The following is an 18,479-nucleotide window of genomic DNA, read 5'->3' on the forward strand; positions in this document are numbered from 1 at the left end:
TCACTCTAGTATTGGTTTCATAATGACATCAGTTCCATAAAATCTTTCAACGTGCTCTTCTCTGTCTCTCTCTGTGTACAGCCATGTAGATAACATTTTGTTCTTTTGGAAGAACCGTCAATAGCAGCCTTGATGAATTTGAAAGCTAGTTATGCTACCAGATTCCTCTTTTGATAAAAGCTGTTATATAAAATCATTCAACTAAACAGCAGTGAGCTATAGAGAGGCCTAAGAGATGCATAATAATTACTGATAAAAATGGACTGAATAGGCTAATGGATCCCAAACGTTACAGATGCCAGCCATGACTTGAGCTGAAATTAACTTTAGTTATGGTGGCCTCTGTCCTGACCAAAAAGATCAACAGTCATATAATAACAAATAAATCAGACTTCATTACAAGCATTAGTAGTGTAAGAACATTCAGCTCTGAGTAGATGGCTAGAAACCAAATAATTCTTTCCAGTTAAAAAATAGCTGTCTTAACACTTTTCATTAAATGGGAGTAGCCTACCTGATTAGCATTTCAAAGCAAACAGCAAAGTTTCTGAGTTGGTGAAGGGTTAGGGTTAGTTTTCACACCTGTAGGCCTACTATTTGGAGGGGACCAGTGGAACCCTATATTGTATATCTATAAATAAATTATTTGTTTAATTCAAGTTCATTTCAACATGTGAACGTGCCACTTGTATAACAGACAGGTCAGTTAGAGAAAACGTCGGCTGTGGATTATTTTAGGTTAAATATTTAACCAGAAAAAACAAACAAAGCAGTGAACGTACAAAATTATCGATACATTATAAACATGGCAGTGAGTTTAGCATGATTGTCAGTAAAATACTATTCTCGCGAAGTCTCAAACAAGCCTAAATTAAAATGGAAAAAGCTCAAATTTACATCGCAATGTGCGACGCCCTAGTGTGAAGATGCAGCTTTACTGCCATCTTGTGGTGCAAGCAAGTACTGTTACACTGTTGAAGCTGTTATTTTCATACCGGAAGAATACCCTTACTGACTTCATCGGTGTATATATTAAAGTATTTTCTTTTAGATATAAAAACGAAAGTGATGCTATAACATGGGATGGGTTATAATATTCTTTGGGAATAAGACGAGAGAATCTCCTCTGTATTTTGTTTTGGGCTACCGATAAATGTCTCGAGAGTCCCTTCCTCATTGGTCAAAATTATGCACACGCCCTACTTATCCCCCACAATGCAATCGTGAACCCTTTAGAGTGTATTTTTTAAAATACATAATGGTATTCACATTAGTATAAATGTTAATTCTGTATACACATGTAAAGCTAACTTTAAACGCATTGCTTTACGTGTTATGTAAGGGGGTTAATCAGTGTTTACCGTCATCGGGAAATATTAATGGTTTAAGTATATCTTCTGGTCTAAGCTCTATCTCGTCAGCTTTGCGCAGTGGCAGTATCGTAGCCTATGAGGTTTATCCGAGGCGCGATTATTGCTAGTTGAAAACTTTACCCAATACCCCGCCTGGACGACTTGAAATATAGTCGGCTATGGCAATTTTTGACGGTCTCTCCGGAGACTGATAACGTGGTTTAATAATAGATAAGAATAGTGTCATCAGCGTTTGAGTTTTGTGCTTTAAGGTACTTCGTATGTTTGTACGTAGTTTTAAGAAACTGTAAGTGACTTGTTTTGTTTATGTTGTGCTGTATCATAGGTGTCGAATTCACGGGCCATATGACTCGTAACTGTATATGTAACTGTCTGCAACACTATTGTAATGTCAAAGCTCTTAACAAGGACGAAAAGAAAAGTTGATTCTTAAAACAACCGTGTTGTGTGGCCGTACAGTTTGTAATTAGGGGGCGGGGCATTCATGTTTCCCAGAATGCTCGCGGGGCCCAACTTCACCGCCTGCTGGGTTTAAGGAGTCGGTGTGTTCGTTGTAAAGCTGGTATTTCTTTTTCTTGATACTGTTCTGTTTAAAACACTTGGTATCGTAGTGAGTTCAATAAACGGTTAATCTGAGCAATTTCCATTCGTCACGGCACGTTTATTGCCATTTCCGGTAAACCCGTGGCTTATTTGTGGAGCTAATGTAGCTGTAATTAAGGAATTCAATATAAGACGGCACTTGGAGAAAAACATCAGGACAAGCTGAAAAACCTGGATGCAGAGCAAGAAGCTACAGAGAGCAGAAGAGTTAAAGAAGGAGATCGACCCGCGACCTAAAATGTGCTTTGAGTTTGACACCCCTATGAAGCCACACGTATTGAAACAGGATTTACGTCTCATCATACCATGCAAAAATCTAGCCATATTATATTTTCATCTTTTTGTTTTGGTTAATATTAATTCATTTAAATTCATGCTTTGTGTCTACTGTTCACACGGAAATGTCCATAAATGTATTTGAAACGGCCGTTGAACTTTTCGGAGAAAGTGGTGATAGAGCCGCTTTCAGGCTTCCTGGTTGTTATCGAGACATTGGGTGGTCCAGCGTAAGGGCGCGCAAATTGTCTTAACTTTAGCGATCTGTCTTGTACAGATACGGTCACTAGAGGGCGGTAGAGATCCGCTAAAATGAGAGAGCCGGGGAAATGAAAAACGCTTCGTGGAAAACGGATTTGGTTCTATGTATAAAAATGAAGGAGAATAAAGGACATTTGGGAATAAGCTGGGGAAAATATTGTGTAACGCACTACTGACATTCATACGTATTATAGGCCTACTGCGAATTAATATATAATTTCAGAGGGGTGGCAGCTTTGGTGTTGTAGCCTATGAAAAGTTGATAGCCGACTTGGGGGCGGAGAGGAGAGGAGCTACTGTATATAATGAACGCAAATACAATCAGAAGTTTCAGAAGTATTATACGTTAGACGTGTTATACACAGCAGGGCGTTTGTCTCAAGATACTACCGACATACAGACATTTCATACAGCATCAGTACAGTGTAACAGCCTGTAGAGGCACATAAAAGTCCTAAAATCCTGAAAGAACTACAGAAATTGGCAAACATCGAAACTCGAACTGTAGTCTGTTGATTATGGAGAATAAATCAACACCCAGTCAAAGTAAGTTTTCTTCAAACTTTAAAAAGCCCCACAAGGCAGCACTCATTCTGGCGCGGGGAGGTAGCAAAGGGATCCCCCTGAAGAACATCAAGATCCTTGCTGGGGTGCCCCTAATTGGATGGGTTGTGAGAGCAGCGTTGAACTCAGAAACACTTGACAGGTAGGATGGGTTTATGGCTACGGTCTTATTTTCATGATAATCTGTGATTTTCCAAAGACTAATGTCCTGTGCTTCCTTAACTTGTTTAACATGATACGGTGTTGAATGGTTCAGCAGCTTTATTTGATGACAATGTGGATGGTCATACAAGCGATCTGACTGTCATAATGGCAGGAGCACAAACGATCTGACTGTGTCATAATGGCAGGAGCACAAACGATTTGACTGTTTCATATTTGCAGGAGCATCTATTGTTTGTTCTGTTTTATGTCTATGCTGCAAATACCAAACATGCATTCTGTGTTGTTTTATTAGCACAGCCTAGTTTAACCAGTCATAAAAATAAAAACAAAAGGAAAAAAGGTAACTTTATTCTGAAAGGTCATTTTTAGATCACCCAACAGATTTAGCACTAAGAAAATGAGTACATTCATTAGATTAATGAACTTTTAATAAACCGTATAACTAAGATTTGTTTATAATCTGATGAATTCAGTTTCACTTTATTTGGAGTGTCCAAGTTCATATTTGTAGAGGACATATTGAGAAGTCACTGAATGTGTAACATGTTTAATACATATCATCCTAGCATGCTAAACAGGTTACTATAATGCTGCCAACATAGTGTAACAAAATTTTGGTTATGTGTAAGGTCATCTTTAGGGCCTGGGTTAGGATTAGATTTTGGTTTAAAAACTGGTTTGAGGTTAAGAGTAGTTGGGCTGGTTTGAAGTCTGATCAGTGGTGTCTACCATTGAACTGTTCCTCTTTTGAATAAACATAACTGATTGTATCCAACCTCTCATTTGTTTCATTCATGTCAACATTACAGATTCTCTGTTCAGAGAACCACTCAAAATAAAAAGCTCACCAAAAAAGCTCAAACTGTAAAATAACTCCACCAAAAACATCTGTTACGAACACAGACATTTTATGCAACTGCACAAAGTAAATATGCAGTTCTTAAAACTTTTTAACTTAAAAAAAAAAGACTTGATATTTTTTTTTTGTCCATGGGCAAACTACAGCTAGGTGTACTAGCTGGTGTATTTGTATAATAGAGCAGTTCAACCATGAAATAACTTGCTCTTTTGTATTTTCACTAGGGGTGTCACGATTCTCTAATTTTATTTCTCGATTTTATTTCAGATTTTAGGGTTACGAGTCGATTCGATTCGATATTTTCTTTTCTTTTCTTTATTCTAAATGTACAATATCTTATTTCAAAAGTTGGGTTTGATATAAGTGATACAAGTGGTCTGTAATACACCACATTAGGCACTAATGGTCAAATTTAAATAATTTAATTAAGATAAATGTAACAATTTTGTTCTCAGTGGAAAACAACACAAACAAACAAATAATAATAACAAAAATGAGAGGTCACAGAGGGTACCTGCTATAGTGGCTTTTTTTGGTAGCAGCAATGTGCACTATTAAAACAGCAATGTGCAACATAAAATAAATAATAAAAAATACAGTACAAAATAATAGAACAAAAAGAGACTTAAAAAGCTAAACTCTATCCTACAAAATATCTTTAAAAACAATTTCTTTAGTGTCTTCATACATGGAGGGCAATACTAGTTGTAACTACCTTATATTTTCGTGAGTGACCATACTCAGAGTGTGCGCAACTCTGCACACCTCGCGTGAACCTGCGCGAATGGCAGAGGCGTTTATACTTGGCGCGTCACATTCTTTGCAGTAGTCTCCAAAACGATATGTTGTAGTATAAAGAAACACCCATCAAAAACAGGGGAAGGAACATTTACCTGACGAATTTTAATGTTGCATTGTGTTCCAGGTTTGAAAAGTACTAGAATTTAGGCTAAAGCAGGGGAAACCGGGTATGGTTGTAACATGGGGAGAGTTGTAACACCATCAGTTCCATCGATCACGGATAAGATAGGAGTCATATGATCACTCCAGTGTTTACCCAATTCCTCCCTGATCCTACATGGTGAATATCAAGGCTGTAAACAGGCACATGCAGATTCCATCGTGAAAAAACTGATTTTGAGGTGAGAAAGTAAATTTCTGAATCAAGACTATTTTTTGTTTAGTACTTATACTATTGCAGATAAAACCATATGAATTATATATATATATATATATAGCAGTAGCGAACCGTGACCTTTAAACCTGGGCCCGCTACCCCCCCCCCCCCCCCGAATTTTTTTTTTTCCTTTCTTAATAAACTGCAATAAAGAAAAACTGAGACGACAGTACAGCTTTAAAAACGTAATAAACAATAATATCTGTACTAGATAATGTCTTAAGCAAAATAAGTTTCCAAACAAAATAAGGTTCACAGCTCCGTGGTTCTCGGAGGCGGAATATGTAAACAGAGGACGTCAAAGGGATGAATCGAAACTAGCTAGCGGTGGTGCTAACGACAGCTAGCGTCGCCACAGCGGGCGGAAATTATCATACAGTTAAGCCCGCCCACTAAGAGAGAAGATATGATTGGTCAATTTTGCTGTCATTTGAAACTGGTATTGCGCTGAATTATAACTGCCAGGCCCTCTGTAAACGAACAGAGGGCATCACAGTCCTGATAGGGGGAGACACAGGCTCACAGGCTTCCACTTAACCCCTCACCTTCCAACACAGATTGAATAGACACGGGTGAATATTTTATTTGCTTATATTTTTGTAATTGTTTAGATGTCGAATGTCAAACTGTAAGTAGATAAAATAAAATTGGATAATTATATATATAATGCTTAAGAATATTTTAGGCCCTCTGAGAGGGCGTAGAGGGCCCTGACGGTTCCCCACTGATATATATATATATATATATATATATATATATATATATATATATATATATATATATATATATATATACAGTGATGGTGTCACGGTGAGGCGGCCCCCTACCGGCCGTCTCTGTCCACAGCGGCTGTTGTTGTTGTTGTCTGGTGACGTCATGTGCGTCCCTCAGGTGGGCGGAGCCCGTGATCCGTCTCACCTGAGGGTCGTTTGTTTGCCTATATATGTCTTGTCTTTGTACCAGTTGACCGCTGGTCATTATATCCTTAATTTGGATCTATTGCACGGGTTTTAGGTTTGCACACTTTATATTAAACCACCCTTTTCCCCTGAGACTTGGCGTGATCGCTTCCTTTTTGTTGCTCACACCTGCCCGTCACAGATGGCTAAGTTACCTTGAGAAAGTAATCCGATTACTGATTACTGATTACTCCTTTTAAAAGTAACTTAGTTACGTTACATATTACTTGATTTTAAAAGTAACTACGTTAGATTACAAGTTACTTTAGTAGTTACATTCAGCAGCAAAATTAATTTTTTCCAATACTCACTTTATTGGAAGTGCATTTTTAACAGTAACAATGTATTGAAGCAGGTTCGGTAACCGAGGCAGAAACTGCTTAATCCAAAAATCCAGAGGAGGGAAACTTTATTGATAACGCAACCCTGGCGCGCGCAGGCTCCGCCCCCCAGTGTCACTTAAAGGGCAAGACTCGCCGTGAGGAGTAGGAGTCGCTACAGTATCTCCTGACATTACGTTTGTGTAGCTGCGCGATATTATTTGTAAATTTATTTGTAAAAGTAATACAAGCGAACTAGGGTGGGTTTCCCGAAACGTTCGTAGCGCCAAGTACTTCGTAACCTCGTATGAAACGTACGAGGTTAAGAAGTACTTAGCGCTACGAACGTTTCGGGAAACCCACCCCTGTTCAGTCAGACAGCTTGTGAAACGAAATACCATTACAATTTCAAGCATTTTAAAGTAGGCGACGTTAGTCAAAATTCCAGCACTTTTCAAACGTGGAACACAGTGCAACATTAAAATTCTTCAGGTAAATGTTCCTTCCCCTGTTTTTGAGGGGTGTTTCTTTATACTACCACACAGAGGCGGTCTTTGCATAGAGGCGTTGCTAGGCAATTGCCTTGGGCCCCTCCCACTGTAGGGCCCCCATGTCTAGCTAAAGCCAGGTTCACACTACACGACTTTTCAGTCATCAGGTTTTTGTGCCGTTCGCACTACACGACTGGTTGTGCTGTAATCGCAAGTCTTTCAGTTGTTGTGGCTTTCACACTACATGACTGATCGGTGACGTGGGCTCACGAATTAAACGACTGGGGAATCGCCGACTCATCTGGCTGCCGTCCAAAAACACGAGAACACGAAAATTAAACACTCGCAAGAACCAGCAACACCACGAAGAAAATAAAAACAACGTACATGTACTCCACATTTTCGTTATTATTATTATTTTTTTTTACCGTTTAACCACTCCATAGTCCCAAATTGCCAGAATTATTTCATCTCTCCGTTGCAGTGAACATAGATATAGTCAATCGCACTATTTCTCCAGTGCTGTCACAATAACTTAAACACAGTCTTGTAGTAAAGTTGTATGAAGCTAGACGCTGCTGTTGACTCACAGTCGCCGACTGGGCTAGATATGAAACATACTAGATATTAAACATGCTAGATATCTGCCGGTCGTCTGCGATGAGTTGGCGGCCACTCGGCGACGGCTCGGCGAGCGTCTTTCAGCAGTTCACACTACACGACTGAGCGAGCGCCGAATGATCCCCGATTTGCGTCCGACCACAGTTTCTGTCGGCGATCTACAAAAACAGTCGGCGACTGAAAAACCAGCCTAAAATCTTGTAGTGTGAACCTGAACTTATTTCTCGCATATTAATGTTGATGGGCCCCCTAGCTAAATTCGCCTTGAGCCTCCAAATTGCTAAGTCCGCCACTGCTACCACACATCCTTACGGGAGGACACTGCACAGAATGACTTGTAAAACGTGCTCGCGCTCTCACAGGGTCGCGCGCAGCGTGCGGAGTCGAGCGCTACGGTCAGACGCAAAAGTAGAACTGAGCCAAGAAGAAAGCAAAAATATATATTTTTACTAGGGAAAATAAAAATAGTAACGCACAGTTATTTGGATAAGTAACTTTAATCTGATTACTGGACTGGAAATAGTAGCGCGTTATATTACTCGTTACCGAAAAAAGTGGTAAGATTAGAGTAACGCGTTACTAAGTAACGCGTTACTGACATCACTGTGTATATATATATATATATATATATATATATATATATATATATATATATATATATATATATATATATATATATGAATTAGATTACAATTGTAGTTTAGTGTAGCATTTTCCCCCTGTTAATTTCAAATCCCTTGCTAATACAGCTAGTTAAACAATGGCTGACAGGGGTGGGTGGGTTGTGACACAGCTTTAAAACATGTTACAACCATCACCTTACATACAACTAAGAAAACCTTCTTGATTATAATAATTTTAAAGAAAGACTGACAGAGATGTACCTGCAAATGTTTTCAAAAGAAGCATCTGATGAGGTCACAAATAAGGGCAAGTCAGTCAGATCAGTTGCAAAGGCACATGGGCTATGTAACACACACACACACACACACACACACACACACACACACATTGACGCTGTTTATTATTTGACCTACATGTTCTTTACACAGGTACATTGTATTAGTGTTCATTAAGCATACATATTGTTAAATAAGTTTGTTCTAGTACAGTAATTTACACACACACACACACACACACACACACACACACTTCTGAGTAAAACAAAGTGGATATGAGTTATGGTCAGTCTCAGAGAGAGAGAGAGAGATTGTTCTGGATTGTCATTTTATTAAAAGAAAAATATTTTTGAAGCATTTTGCATGGTGTGGCCTCTGTTTTTGCTTCTTTTGTCTAATTGTTACAATTTACCCCAGCATGTGTTACAACCTACCTGTGACGTTCGGGGTGGACGAGACACAGAATCCCTGGCTTAGGACAAACGTCACTTTTATTTTTACTTATATTGCGCAATAGCGCACATAGAACATATAAACGGACAAGGCAACGTGTAGACTGTAGACAATTATTGCGCAATAGCGCACGAGAAACATTGACGAAACATAGAACGTGTAAACATTAGACAACGACGAGCACAGGACACTGCGCGAGCGCACATTAAATAGACAAACCACATTAGCCTCACGTGATTACGAGACGAGTCACAGGTGAGACGGATTATCACAAGACATAGCCATAACCACGTAGATCCATAGACGCAGACGATGCACATGGACGACGTAAACACATGCCCAAAAAGGAGGGGTCGGGGTCCTCAATGTGACACTACCCCAGTAGTGGGGTAGGTTATAACAAGGGAACACCTTGTATTTGACATCAACTCACGATGGCTGTGATATTTCAATTGAAGTTTGAATTGGTGACATTTGTAGTAAACAAATGGGTGTACTTTGTATAAAAGTCTGAGAAGTCTAGCTCAAAAATTCAGTGAGTTACAGGTGCTGAAGCAAAAAGTGTTACAACCATACCCGCTCTCCCCTTGAAAATGCTTGAAATTGTAACTACTTCATTTCACAACAAATATCTGTCTGACTGAACAGTTCTCTTGTATTACGTTAACAAATATGAGCCTCTTGTAATTCCAGGATGAAACATGAGAGAACATGAAGACGTTAAGATTGGGCATTTTGAAAATAAACAACCATTAAATAATGTGATGAAAAAGAGAATTATTTTGAATCATTAGATGTATAAATATTTAACTTAATTAGTTTTAACGTTCTGGGAATTATTGAAATGGACCTTGAAAGTGACGTACAAGTGATTTAATTCCACCTTGTAAAGGTGTATGAGCCCAGCAAACATGACTTGGTTCATTGTGCTGAAGCGCTCCACGCAAAATAACAAAATTCGAGAGGTGCACGACCTTGCGAATCGCCAGTGCACGAGGCCCTCACGCATGGGTGGAGCCACCACGATTACGTCATTTTTGGACCCTCGTGCCGCGTCAAGTATAAACCTAGCTTACTTTGCGTAGCATGGGTGCTTGTGTAGCTTAGAGGAAGGGATCGTCGATTCTCTTTTTGACTTTGAGGCTCGAGATCGTGACATAATTTCGATCGATTTTGATTAAATATCGAAATCGTGACACCCCTAATTTTCACTGTATGCAACCCTCCTCCATCATTGCTTTCTAGTGTTTCAAACTAATGTTCTTACTGTAATTGTGCAAATACACAGGTTATGATGTAAAACAGGGGTGCCCACACCTTTTCAGCTTGCGAGCTACTTATAAGATGACCAAGTCAAAATGATCTACCTACAATAAAAATGCAAAGCAAATGTATTTCTTCTATATTATAATTATTTGTTATTATTATTACTACTATTTAATATTGTGTACTCTTTCTTTCCTTTTCCTTTTAGGATAAATAAGGTATTTTATTTATTTATATTTATATTTATAAAGTATTATAAAGTATCGCTAATTGTAGTGAGAAACACTCACAGTCCGCAATATCCTTCCAAGTTGCTGGGTCAAATCCTCGGCCGTGGTTTCAGAGCGCTGTGTGACTGTATTCCTCCATAGCTGGAGAGCTTTGACTGAAGATAATCTTTCAGATTTGTTTTTAAAGTCTCGGAACAAGGAATCAGTGGATTCAACAAATGCTTATTTTTATCATCTCCACTGGAAGGACGTCTTGTGTTTAACAATGAAGTAACACCCGAAATGTTGATTGAACAGTCTGAAAATCCCGTTCCACATTTCCCTTCTTTAGAATAGCAACGGCACACTGACATATGAGGCAAACACACTTATGACATAGTGAAATATAGTTAAACAAATCCTCCTCCCATTCTGTATGAAGTAGGTTTTAGGCTTCTTACTCGGACCAGCTACGGCACTCATTTTTATACCCTTTGTTGTATTTAGTTTAAATAAATTGGAGGCTAGCTACGCAGCAAGCTAACAAGTTAGCGCGGTTTAACGCGCATGCGTAGGGTGTCAAAAGTTCAGACATCCGATTGGCTACCCTGTATGTCAATCAAAAGACAACTGTCAGTGCAGATGGATGATAGCCTGTCATTCATCTCTTTTTGTCATTCATCCCCTACTTTTTAATGTCATGCGTTCTTCCCACACTTCCTTCGCGATCGACCAGTAGATCGCGATCGACCAGTAGATCGCGATCGACGTATTGGGCAGCCCTGATGTAAAATATCTGGTGTATTAGAGCTCCATTAGCGCTTCACATAGGGTTCTACACACCACAATACAGTGAGCTCAGGTAAGCCCCTCCCTTCACCGTTGTTTCATTGAATTAAGCCCACTACACCTCTAGAAGGATCAACAGTGAGATCTGGTGTCCCAGCCTCACCACTCTCCAAACTCACTTTAAACCAAGCTGCACTTGTTTAGCACTAAACCACCAGCAAACTCAAACTGTAAAATACATGATGACCTTCCCAGCAACTAAGGCCGATTACAATTTAAGTGCTGAACAGACACAACACAAAAAAACTTTATTTTGTTTATCAGGACTGTGACAAATGTGTAGCTAAATGCAAAATATACACAATTTTTAAATATATTTAACCACTGTTACTGAAGCTATCTACAGTGTTCAACCTGTAATTTGCTGAATGCTGTATTTTGTTGTAGACGTCATGAGCAACTTCAGAGCTTCAGTTCAAAATGTGTGTCTGGTGTGATCTCCTGTTTTTAGTGTGTGGGTGTCCACAGACCATGATGAGATAGAGAGGGTTGCCAAACTGTGGGGTGCTCAGGTGATCCGTCGGAGTCCCGAGGTGTCCAGAGATTCCTCCAGCTCACTTGAAACCATCCAGGAGTTCCTCAGACTGCGGCCAGGTACAGTTATTTAGATGACCACTACAGTCTGAGGTTTGGTAACAAAAAATAGCAGCCGAATGCAAAATTATCTATTAAAACAAACCATATAGGCCAGAGACATTGGCAGCACACGGCTCTAAAAGTCTCTAAACTGCCAATCTATCATAGTTATTACACACAACAAACCCTTCACTAGCCTCTAGTCTTCCGCCTTCAGCGGCTCAGCCATAGGAGTCCGTGGACCTGGAAGAGAGAAATGTGAAGTAGGGATGAGAACTTGCAACTGACTATAACTAGGTGGGTGATTGGGAACTGTGGAGACAAGGGAGTGTGGAGTGTGTGTGTGTGTACATGCTCAGTGTATTGCGAGTGAGACAGGGGTGTGTGGAGTAGTTCAGTCTTCAGGAAAAATGCGTGTCTCATCTCTCCGTAATAGCGAAGGGTTCAGTTCAGTACAGTACCCCTGCTCAAGGCTGCTTGTAGTCACACATGCACACCTCAGTTTGGTGTTCCAAGTCACATTATGAGACACAGGCACATACTATTAGTTTGTATGAGCATGAAATATAAAAGTAGATGTATATTCTGATTGTTTTTCAAAGTTTCCACATTTGCTGAACAAGCACCGCCCACATCTGTCTTCCAGAGGTGGACATTGTCTGCCATATCCAAGCCACATCCCCATGTCTGCACCCTTACCACATCAACGAAGCTTTAAAGATGATCACAGATGAGGGCTATGATTACGTCTTTTCAGTAGTGCGAAGACACCAGTTCCGCTGGTCTGAGGTAAACAGAGAAGGTAGGAGTGAATCATTAATGCAAAATATGCAATATGCAAGCATGCAAAACACAAAAAAACAAACAAAAAAACCCCTCAAAACTGTTGATGCAAAGTAAAAGTAAACATAATGTAAAATTAAAGCAAAGGTCAATGTAATATAATCATGAAGCAAAAATACAATTTGGCTATAAATATAAGCAGGTGTGTAAATTAATCCAGCTCTGCTTCAGTGGTGGTATGACGAGCGTCTGTTCTCAGGACAGCCTTTCTCTGTTTTCAATCCCATCACAGAAGGGAAAAACACTCTTCCTCTGAACATGAATCCTGCCAAGAGACCCCGGCGACAGGACTGGGTAGGGGAGTTGTGCGAGAATGGCTCCTTCTACTTCTACAAAAGAGAAATCTTAGAGAATGGGCTAAAGCAGGTACAGTATCTGCTGTAATTCAACTTTCATCAAGGATTAATGATACAGGTCCAGACTGGTGCATTACAGGTCTCTGTTATCATAAAAATGCTATAAAACAATGCTATAGACATTGTTATGAGTCTGGTTTGCACTAAGAATGTGGTTATATTTTTCCTTTCCAAGTGTGGGAGAGTGGCCTATTATGAGATGCTTCCTGAACACAGTGTGGATATTGATGTAGACATAGACTGGCCTGTGGCAGAGGAGAGGGTCCTCAGGTAGGAGGGAAAGGCATCACAACAAACCACTTTCTCTGGTATTTCTTTATTTTGTCCTCTTATTATTTTTTATTTTATTACCCCATTATTTCTTTTGTTCTACTCAAAGGAATCTACATGGGTTCAGGTGTAATTTGGCCCAGGTGTTTGATAGTGGCCAGCCTACAGTTATAACTGGAACTTGAAACAGCATTTTGTGTGATTACATACTGTAGTTGCTCCATTGTGTACTGCACTAAGAAGTTTCATTTGCATAAGGTTGTATAAACTACAACTATGTGACGCCTAGCTCCGCACTTCCATTGAGGTTAGATAAAACATCAGGTATGGTTGCTTTGAGAGACATAGTAAGATGAACTCTTTGTTGTTCTGTAGGTTTGGTTATTTTGGGCAGAAACCAGCACATTTCAGGCTGCTGCTATGCTCTATGTCTGGCTGTCTGACTGATGGACAGATGTATACTTCAACCTCAGGAGAAGAACTGGTGTCCACTAACACACGAGATCTTTCTGCCATACGCATGCTGCAGGATGAGGACACAGAGGTATGTAGCTGTGTGTGTTGGTGTGTGGGGCCTTTTGAAGCAGGTGTGGTGGTGATTCACTTAAAGAACACTGCTGCTGACTTGTTTTTACACAGCATTCATTATTCTGATGTTAAAACATTTGAGCATTAATACTGAGAATTGGTTTTGCATATCCTGTTGTTGACCAGTTTTTCAGGTGCTTCAGCACATAATACAATATTACTTTTGTTTCACATATTAGGTGATCCTGATATCTTCCAGTGATGATCCAGTGCCCAGGGCTCTGGCGGAGAAGCTTGCCCAGCGAGCTGGATGCACTCTCAGGTACAGTGTGGAGGACAAGCAAGCTGAGGTAGACCATCTGCTGAAGGACAGGAACCTCCAGTGGGAAGACGTGGCCTACTTCGGTGAGGCTCAGAAACTACATGAGCAACACATTCTTTACCATATTCAATTTCTATGGCAATTTACCCTCTATCACACTCACTTTCCATCTCCGTAGGCTCAGACACACAGGATGTGGCGTGCCTGTCGAAGGCTGGGCTGAGCGGAGTCCCCTCAGATGCCCCTGCAGCAGCCGTGGTGGCCGCCAAGTACACCTGCCACAGTCTGCCTGGGCGAGGAGCCCTCCGAGAGTTCGCTCAGTACATCCTACTACTGAAAAAGAAGGTGACTGCTAAGACGGATGAGGACCGCATTGATAGAAACAATTTTTAAAGCAAATAAAGTTTTTGTTTTTGGTTCTTCTTTGGTTATTTCTTATTTTTTCATCTTACTTTGTCGGATTTGTTGATTTATGTTGTTCTTTTTTCTTTTAAAACTGCTGCTCCTGTTCTGTCCGGAGGCTTCTTGGTTAGCTGCATTCTTTTCTTCCTAAATTTGCTTCACTGAACTGCACTGCTTTGATGGTTCATGCTGTCACTTACTAAACAAAAAATGTACACAGTGAAGATCAAAACTTGAGCATGAGCAGTTCCTGTTTGCAACAAGCTAATCAGTCCCAAACTTGATGCACAAAGACTTGAAAAATATCTCTCATTAAACATCTTAAAAGGCACGTGCTGCCCCTTCCAAATTGATATAAAGCATAATGGTGTTGGACACCCAGATTTACAGAGGTGAACAGAGCCAAGATGCAATGTACAGGTCACCAGATAATCACCAGATCACCTTAGTGTCACTGCTGGTCTCTGAACACAGCAGCTGTGAGAGCGATAATCTCACTCTCACAAACATTACAGTTTCTGAACTGAAATAAAAGCAGATTAATGTGGACATTGGCATATAACACTATTTGAGTTTTTTGTCAGTTTTTTTTTTTTGACACACTTGGCAAATTGAATGTGCGGAGATTGAAAAATTCAGGATACTTATATTTAACCATTTGGCTGAATAATATCTGCAGGTCAAGTGTATAAAATTGTATTGACAGTTAGATTATTTTTGGATGTAGAAAGCTGATGAATTATGGAGTACAGCCAAATAGGGGAGCTATGAATATCCAAACAGAAAATCTCAGTGCCCATCTATTTACTCTCCATACTCACTCATCCACCAAACACACACAGTGCTGATGTATCACTTCCAGCAAACAAGAACACTCTCAAAGCAATTCTGCTAATGCAGCTTTAGTGTTGTAGCGCACACAGGTTAAAACTGATGTAAGGTTGTCACGTGGCCTCCATAATTCCAAAATGGTGGACCCCTGCTGTAGGTATTTTAATTTCATGTTTCAAAGCTGACTGTCTTTTTTTGTAATTTTCTCTATGGGTTGGCTGCTACAATGCATGCAATAGAATATAAGAAATACTGTATTAGAAATGACCTATGAGTCATTGTTCACCTTTAGCATAATGTTTTGTGTTTAATTGTAGATTGGATTGAATACTGAGACTGAATGTGCTAGTGTTTCACAAAAATGAAGGGAAGTAGAATGCAGGTGTTGTAAAACTAGATTTTAAATTCTATCTTTATATTCTATCTCTTCTCTCTTTATATATTTATATATAAATTAGTGGTGGGCCATTAACGGCGTTAACGTTGATAACACCGTTAACAGAGTTGCACAAATACATGCACACAGCAAATAAAACATGAGGTGTAAAGTACCATTGATGCCTGAGCTTGACAAGTCATATCATGTAGTAGTTTATGACCCATATTTGTTAATCCCATAGAAGATATTTTTAAAGAAGTGTATATGCCAAAATGTCCTCTAATTATGAAATGGGTCAGTCATTGCAATTGTTGCTGTAGTATTGCATTAGATTCAAGTAACTTACAATGAATCACATGGGCTTATGTAAGAAATCTAAAAGTCTAATCAGACGTCCTGAAACCGATTACGTGAAAAACTGTAAATTTTTATCTACATCTAGGCAAGTGTGTGAAAATGCATTTGAAAGGGAATATATTCAGAAACCAAACTCTAAATTTCACTGGCATACATCCCAGAGTGTCATCTAGTGGGCTGTTGTGCTCTTAGAGAGATGGCTTAGAATGCTGCAGTGTCCACCTTCTGTTTCTTTTGCTGCTACTGGGATGGACATGTTTCTGGACTCTGTAGTGTTTTATAGCCTGGACTGAGTACATGAAAATGTGGTAGTAACGCATACCTAGCAACTGTAATATTGAATCAGATTGATGCATACCAATTAGACTTGGAGAGATGTTGTGAATATGTGAATGTGAATATGATGTTTGGGGGATATTTAATAAAGTTAATAATTTTTTGGTCTCTTGTAATGAGCAATGAATCTGCTGTGTGACATTTAATCATATTTAAACTGAGTGAAATGCTAGGTGTATGTGACGACTGGTTTAGACCCAACTAGGAATGTATCTGAAGGTCAGATTTGTATAGTCTTGGTGAAAACACTCTGTCACTTGACAACATTTTTAAGCCACATCAAAATCTACAACCTGAACTTTGTTGTAGGCCTCATGATGTTAATCTCTCTCTCAAATCTACCACTCACACCCACATCATTAATAATCTCGAGTTCAAATGTCTTCCACCTGTCATTCCTATTAATCTTCTACTTAATCCCTCTTTCCCCACATCCTCACTGTGAAGTACAATGTCTAAGCTAAGCAAACTGAGTAGGACTTTGTTTTCTCTGTTTCAATCCTCCTTTTCCTCTGTAGCCACTCTTTTTTGTGCAGTTGCTCTCCCGGTTCTTAATGCTTCAGTTATTCTCGAGTTTGCTGTTGGGATTTGCCCCTTTGTACTGCCACTTTCTATTAACAACCTCTGATGCCTACAGCTTGGATCCTTGTTTCACTTAGTGATATCTGCAGTTCAACATCTCTAATGCTAGTAATAATCTAATAATTGGGCAATGATTCACATAAGTCATCCTGTGTACTGTAATGTAAACATTTTTTATAAGTTTTTCTGTGTGTAAGGCCTTCATTGTTGTTCATGCGGTCTTCCCTCTTGCCCTTGTGATTATCTATGTCTATGTGCACCCCTTGTGTGAAGATAAAATAGTCACTCAGTTGTGGCTACTCTGTAGATAGAATGTTCTGCACTCCCTATGTATCTAAACAACAAAGACACATGCACAATGTGAGCCTGCAGAAGAATCTTGACCTGGTGCCTCCCATCCAGAGGTGCTTCCCATGAGACCTTACAAACCAAAATTCCATCACGAGTACTTACATAACCAACGGTAGTATTAGTAGTATAAAGATTCATGAATATAGATAGGGATTAACTCTCTCTTGCAGACATTTTGAATGTTTGTAACAGATCTCTGGATTTATCCATTTTTTGTTCAACTTTATTTTACTTTGATATCTTACCCATGCCTCTGAATATTTTTGCTCACCACTCAAGTTAATATGTCAACAACAGTACATAGGTGTTAGATGATTCATTGTACATTTCTACAAAAAGTGTTAAAAAGTAGTAGTGTTACTGAAGACAACTCTATCAGACTAGTTGCATTCTATCACCTACCTATGATAAGCATTCATGACATTTTGTTGATTTTATATTTAAGCCCCAAAATGATTTGTTTTCTTGTTTATTGTGTATGTATTGTGTCCTGCTTACTAAAAGGGAAGTACTAACTACACTAAAATACTATATATATATATATATATATATATATATATATATATATATATATATATATATATATATATATATATATATATATAGAACATGTATGATTTTTTTTTCAGTGAAAATGTGTTTGAAAGGGAATACACTCAGAAACCCATTCAGAAAACATTAATCTGCACTGGCATACATGCTATGCCCCGAGTGTTGTCTAGTGGGCTGTCGTGCTCTTGAAGAGATTAGTATGCTGCTGTGTGCACCTTCTGTTTCTTTTGCTGCTACTGGGATGTGCTTGTCTCCAGTCCAGTCCATTTGATGAACTCTGTAGTGTTTTACAGCCTGTAGTGTTAATACTAACCATGGAGGGCTTCAACAATATGTTGTGAAGATGTACATGTGGCATCCGGGACCCATGCAAAGTGCTGCTAACTAATTCAGAACCACTACAAACCCAGCTATGCCAACTTCATTTTCTCTACAGGGAATGAGGGACC

At 39.3% G+C, this 18,479-nt stretch overlaps 1 protein-coding gene and 1 non-coding gene across 2 annotated transcripts; both read left to right on the forward strand.

The window, feature by feature from the left end:
• Window positions 1-1,419: 1,419 nt before the first annotated feature.
• LOC143515570 (U4 spliceosomal RNA) lies at window positions 1,420-1,560 on the forward strand. Its single transcript, XR_013131136.1, has one exon. It is a non-coding gene; the product is annotated as a U4 spliceosomal RNA (small nuclear RNA).
• A 182-nt stretch (window positions 1,561-1,742) lies between these two features.
• Window positions 1,743-16,880, forward strand: LOC143515059 (N-acylneuraminate cytidylyltransferase-like). The gene is made up of 8 exons (XM_077006965.1): window positions 1,743-3,219; window positions 11,797-11,939; window positions 12,568-12,723; window positions 12,997-13,130; window positions 13,296-13,390; window positions 13,766-13,934; window positions 14,158-14,323; window positions 14,419-16,880. Exons 1-8 carry the CDS (start codon window positions 3,032-3,034, stop codon window positions 14,631-14,633), a joined length of 1,266 nt encoding a protein of 421 aa, XP_076863080.1. The 5' UTR covers window positions 1,743-3,031; the 3' UTR covers window positions 14,634-16,880.
• Window positions 16,881-18,479: the final 1,599 nt, after the last annotated feature.

This window comes from Brachyhypopomus gauderio, chromosome 5, assembly GCF_052324685.1.
Source record: "Brachyhypopomus gauderio isolate BG-103 chromosome 5, BGAUD_0.2, whole genome shotgun sequence".
Taxonomy (NCBI): Eukaryota; Metazoa; Chordata; class Actinopteri; order Gymnotiformes; family Hypopomidae; genus Brachyhypopomus; species Brachyhypopomus gauderio.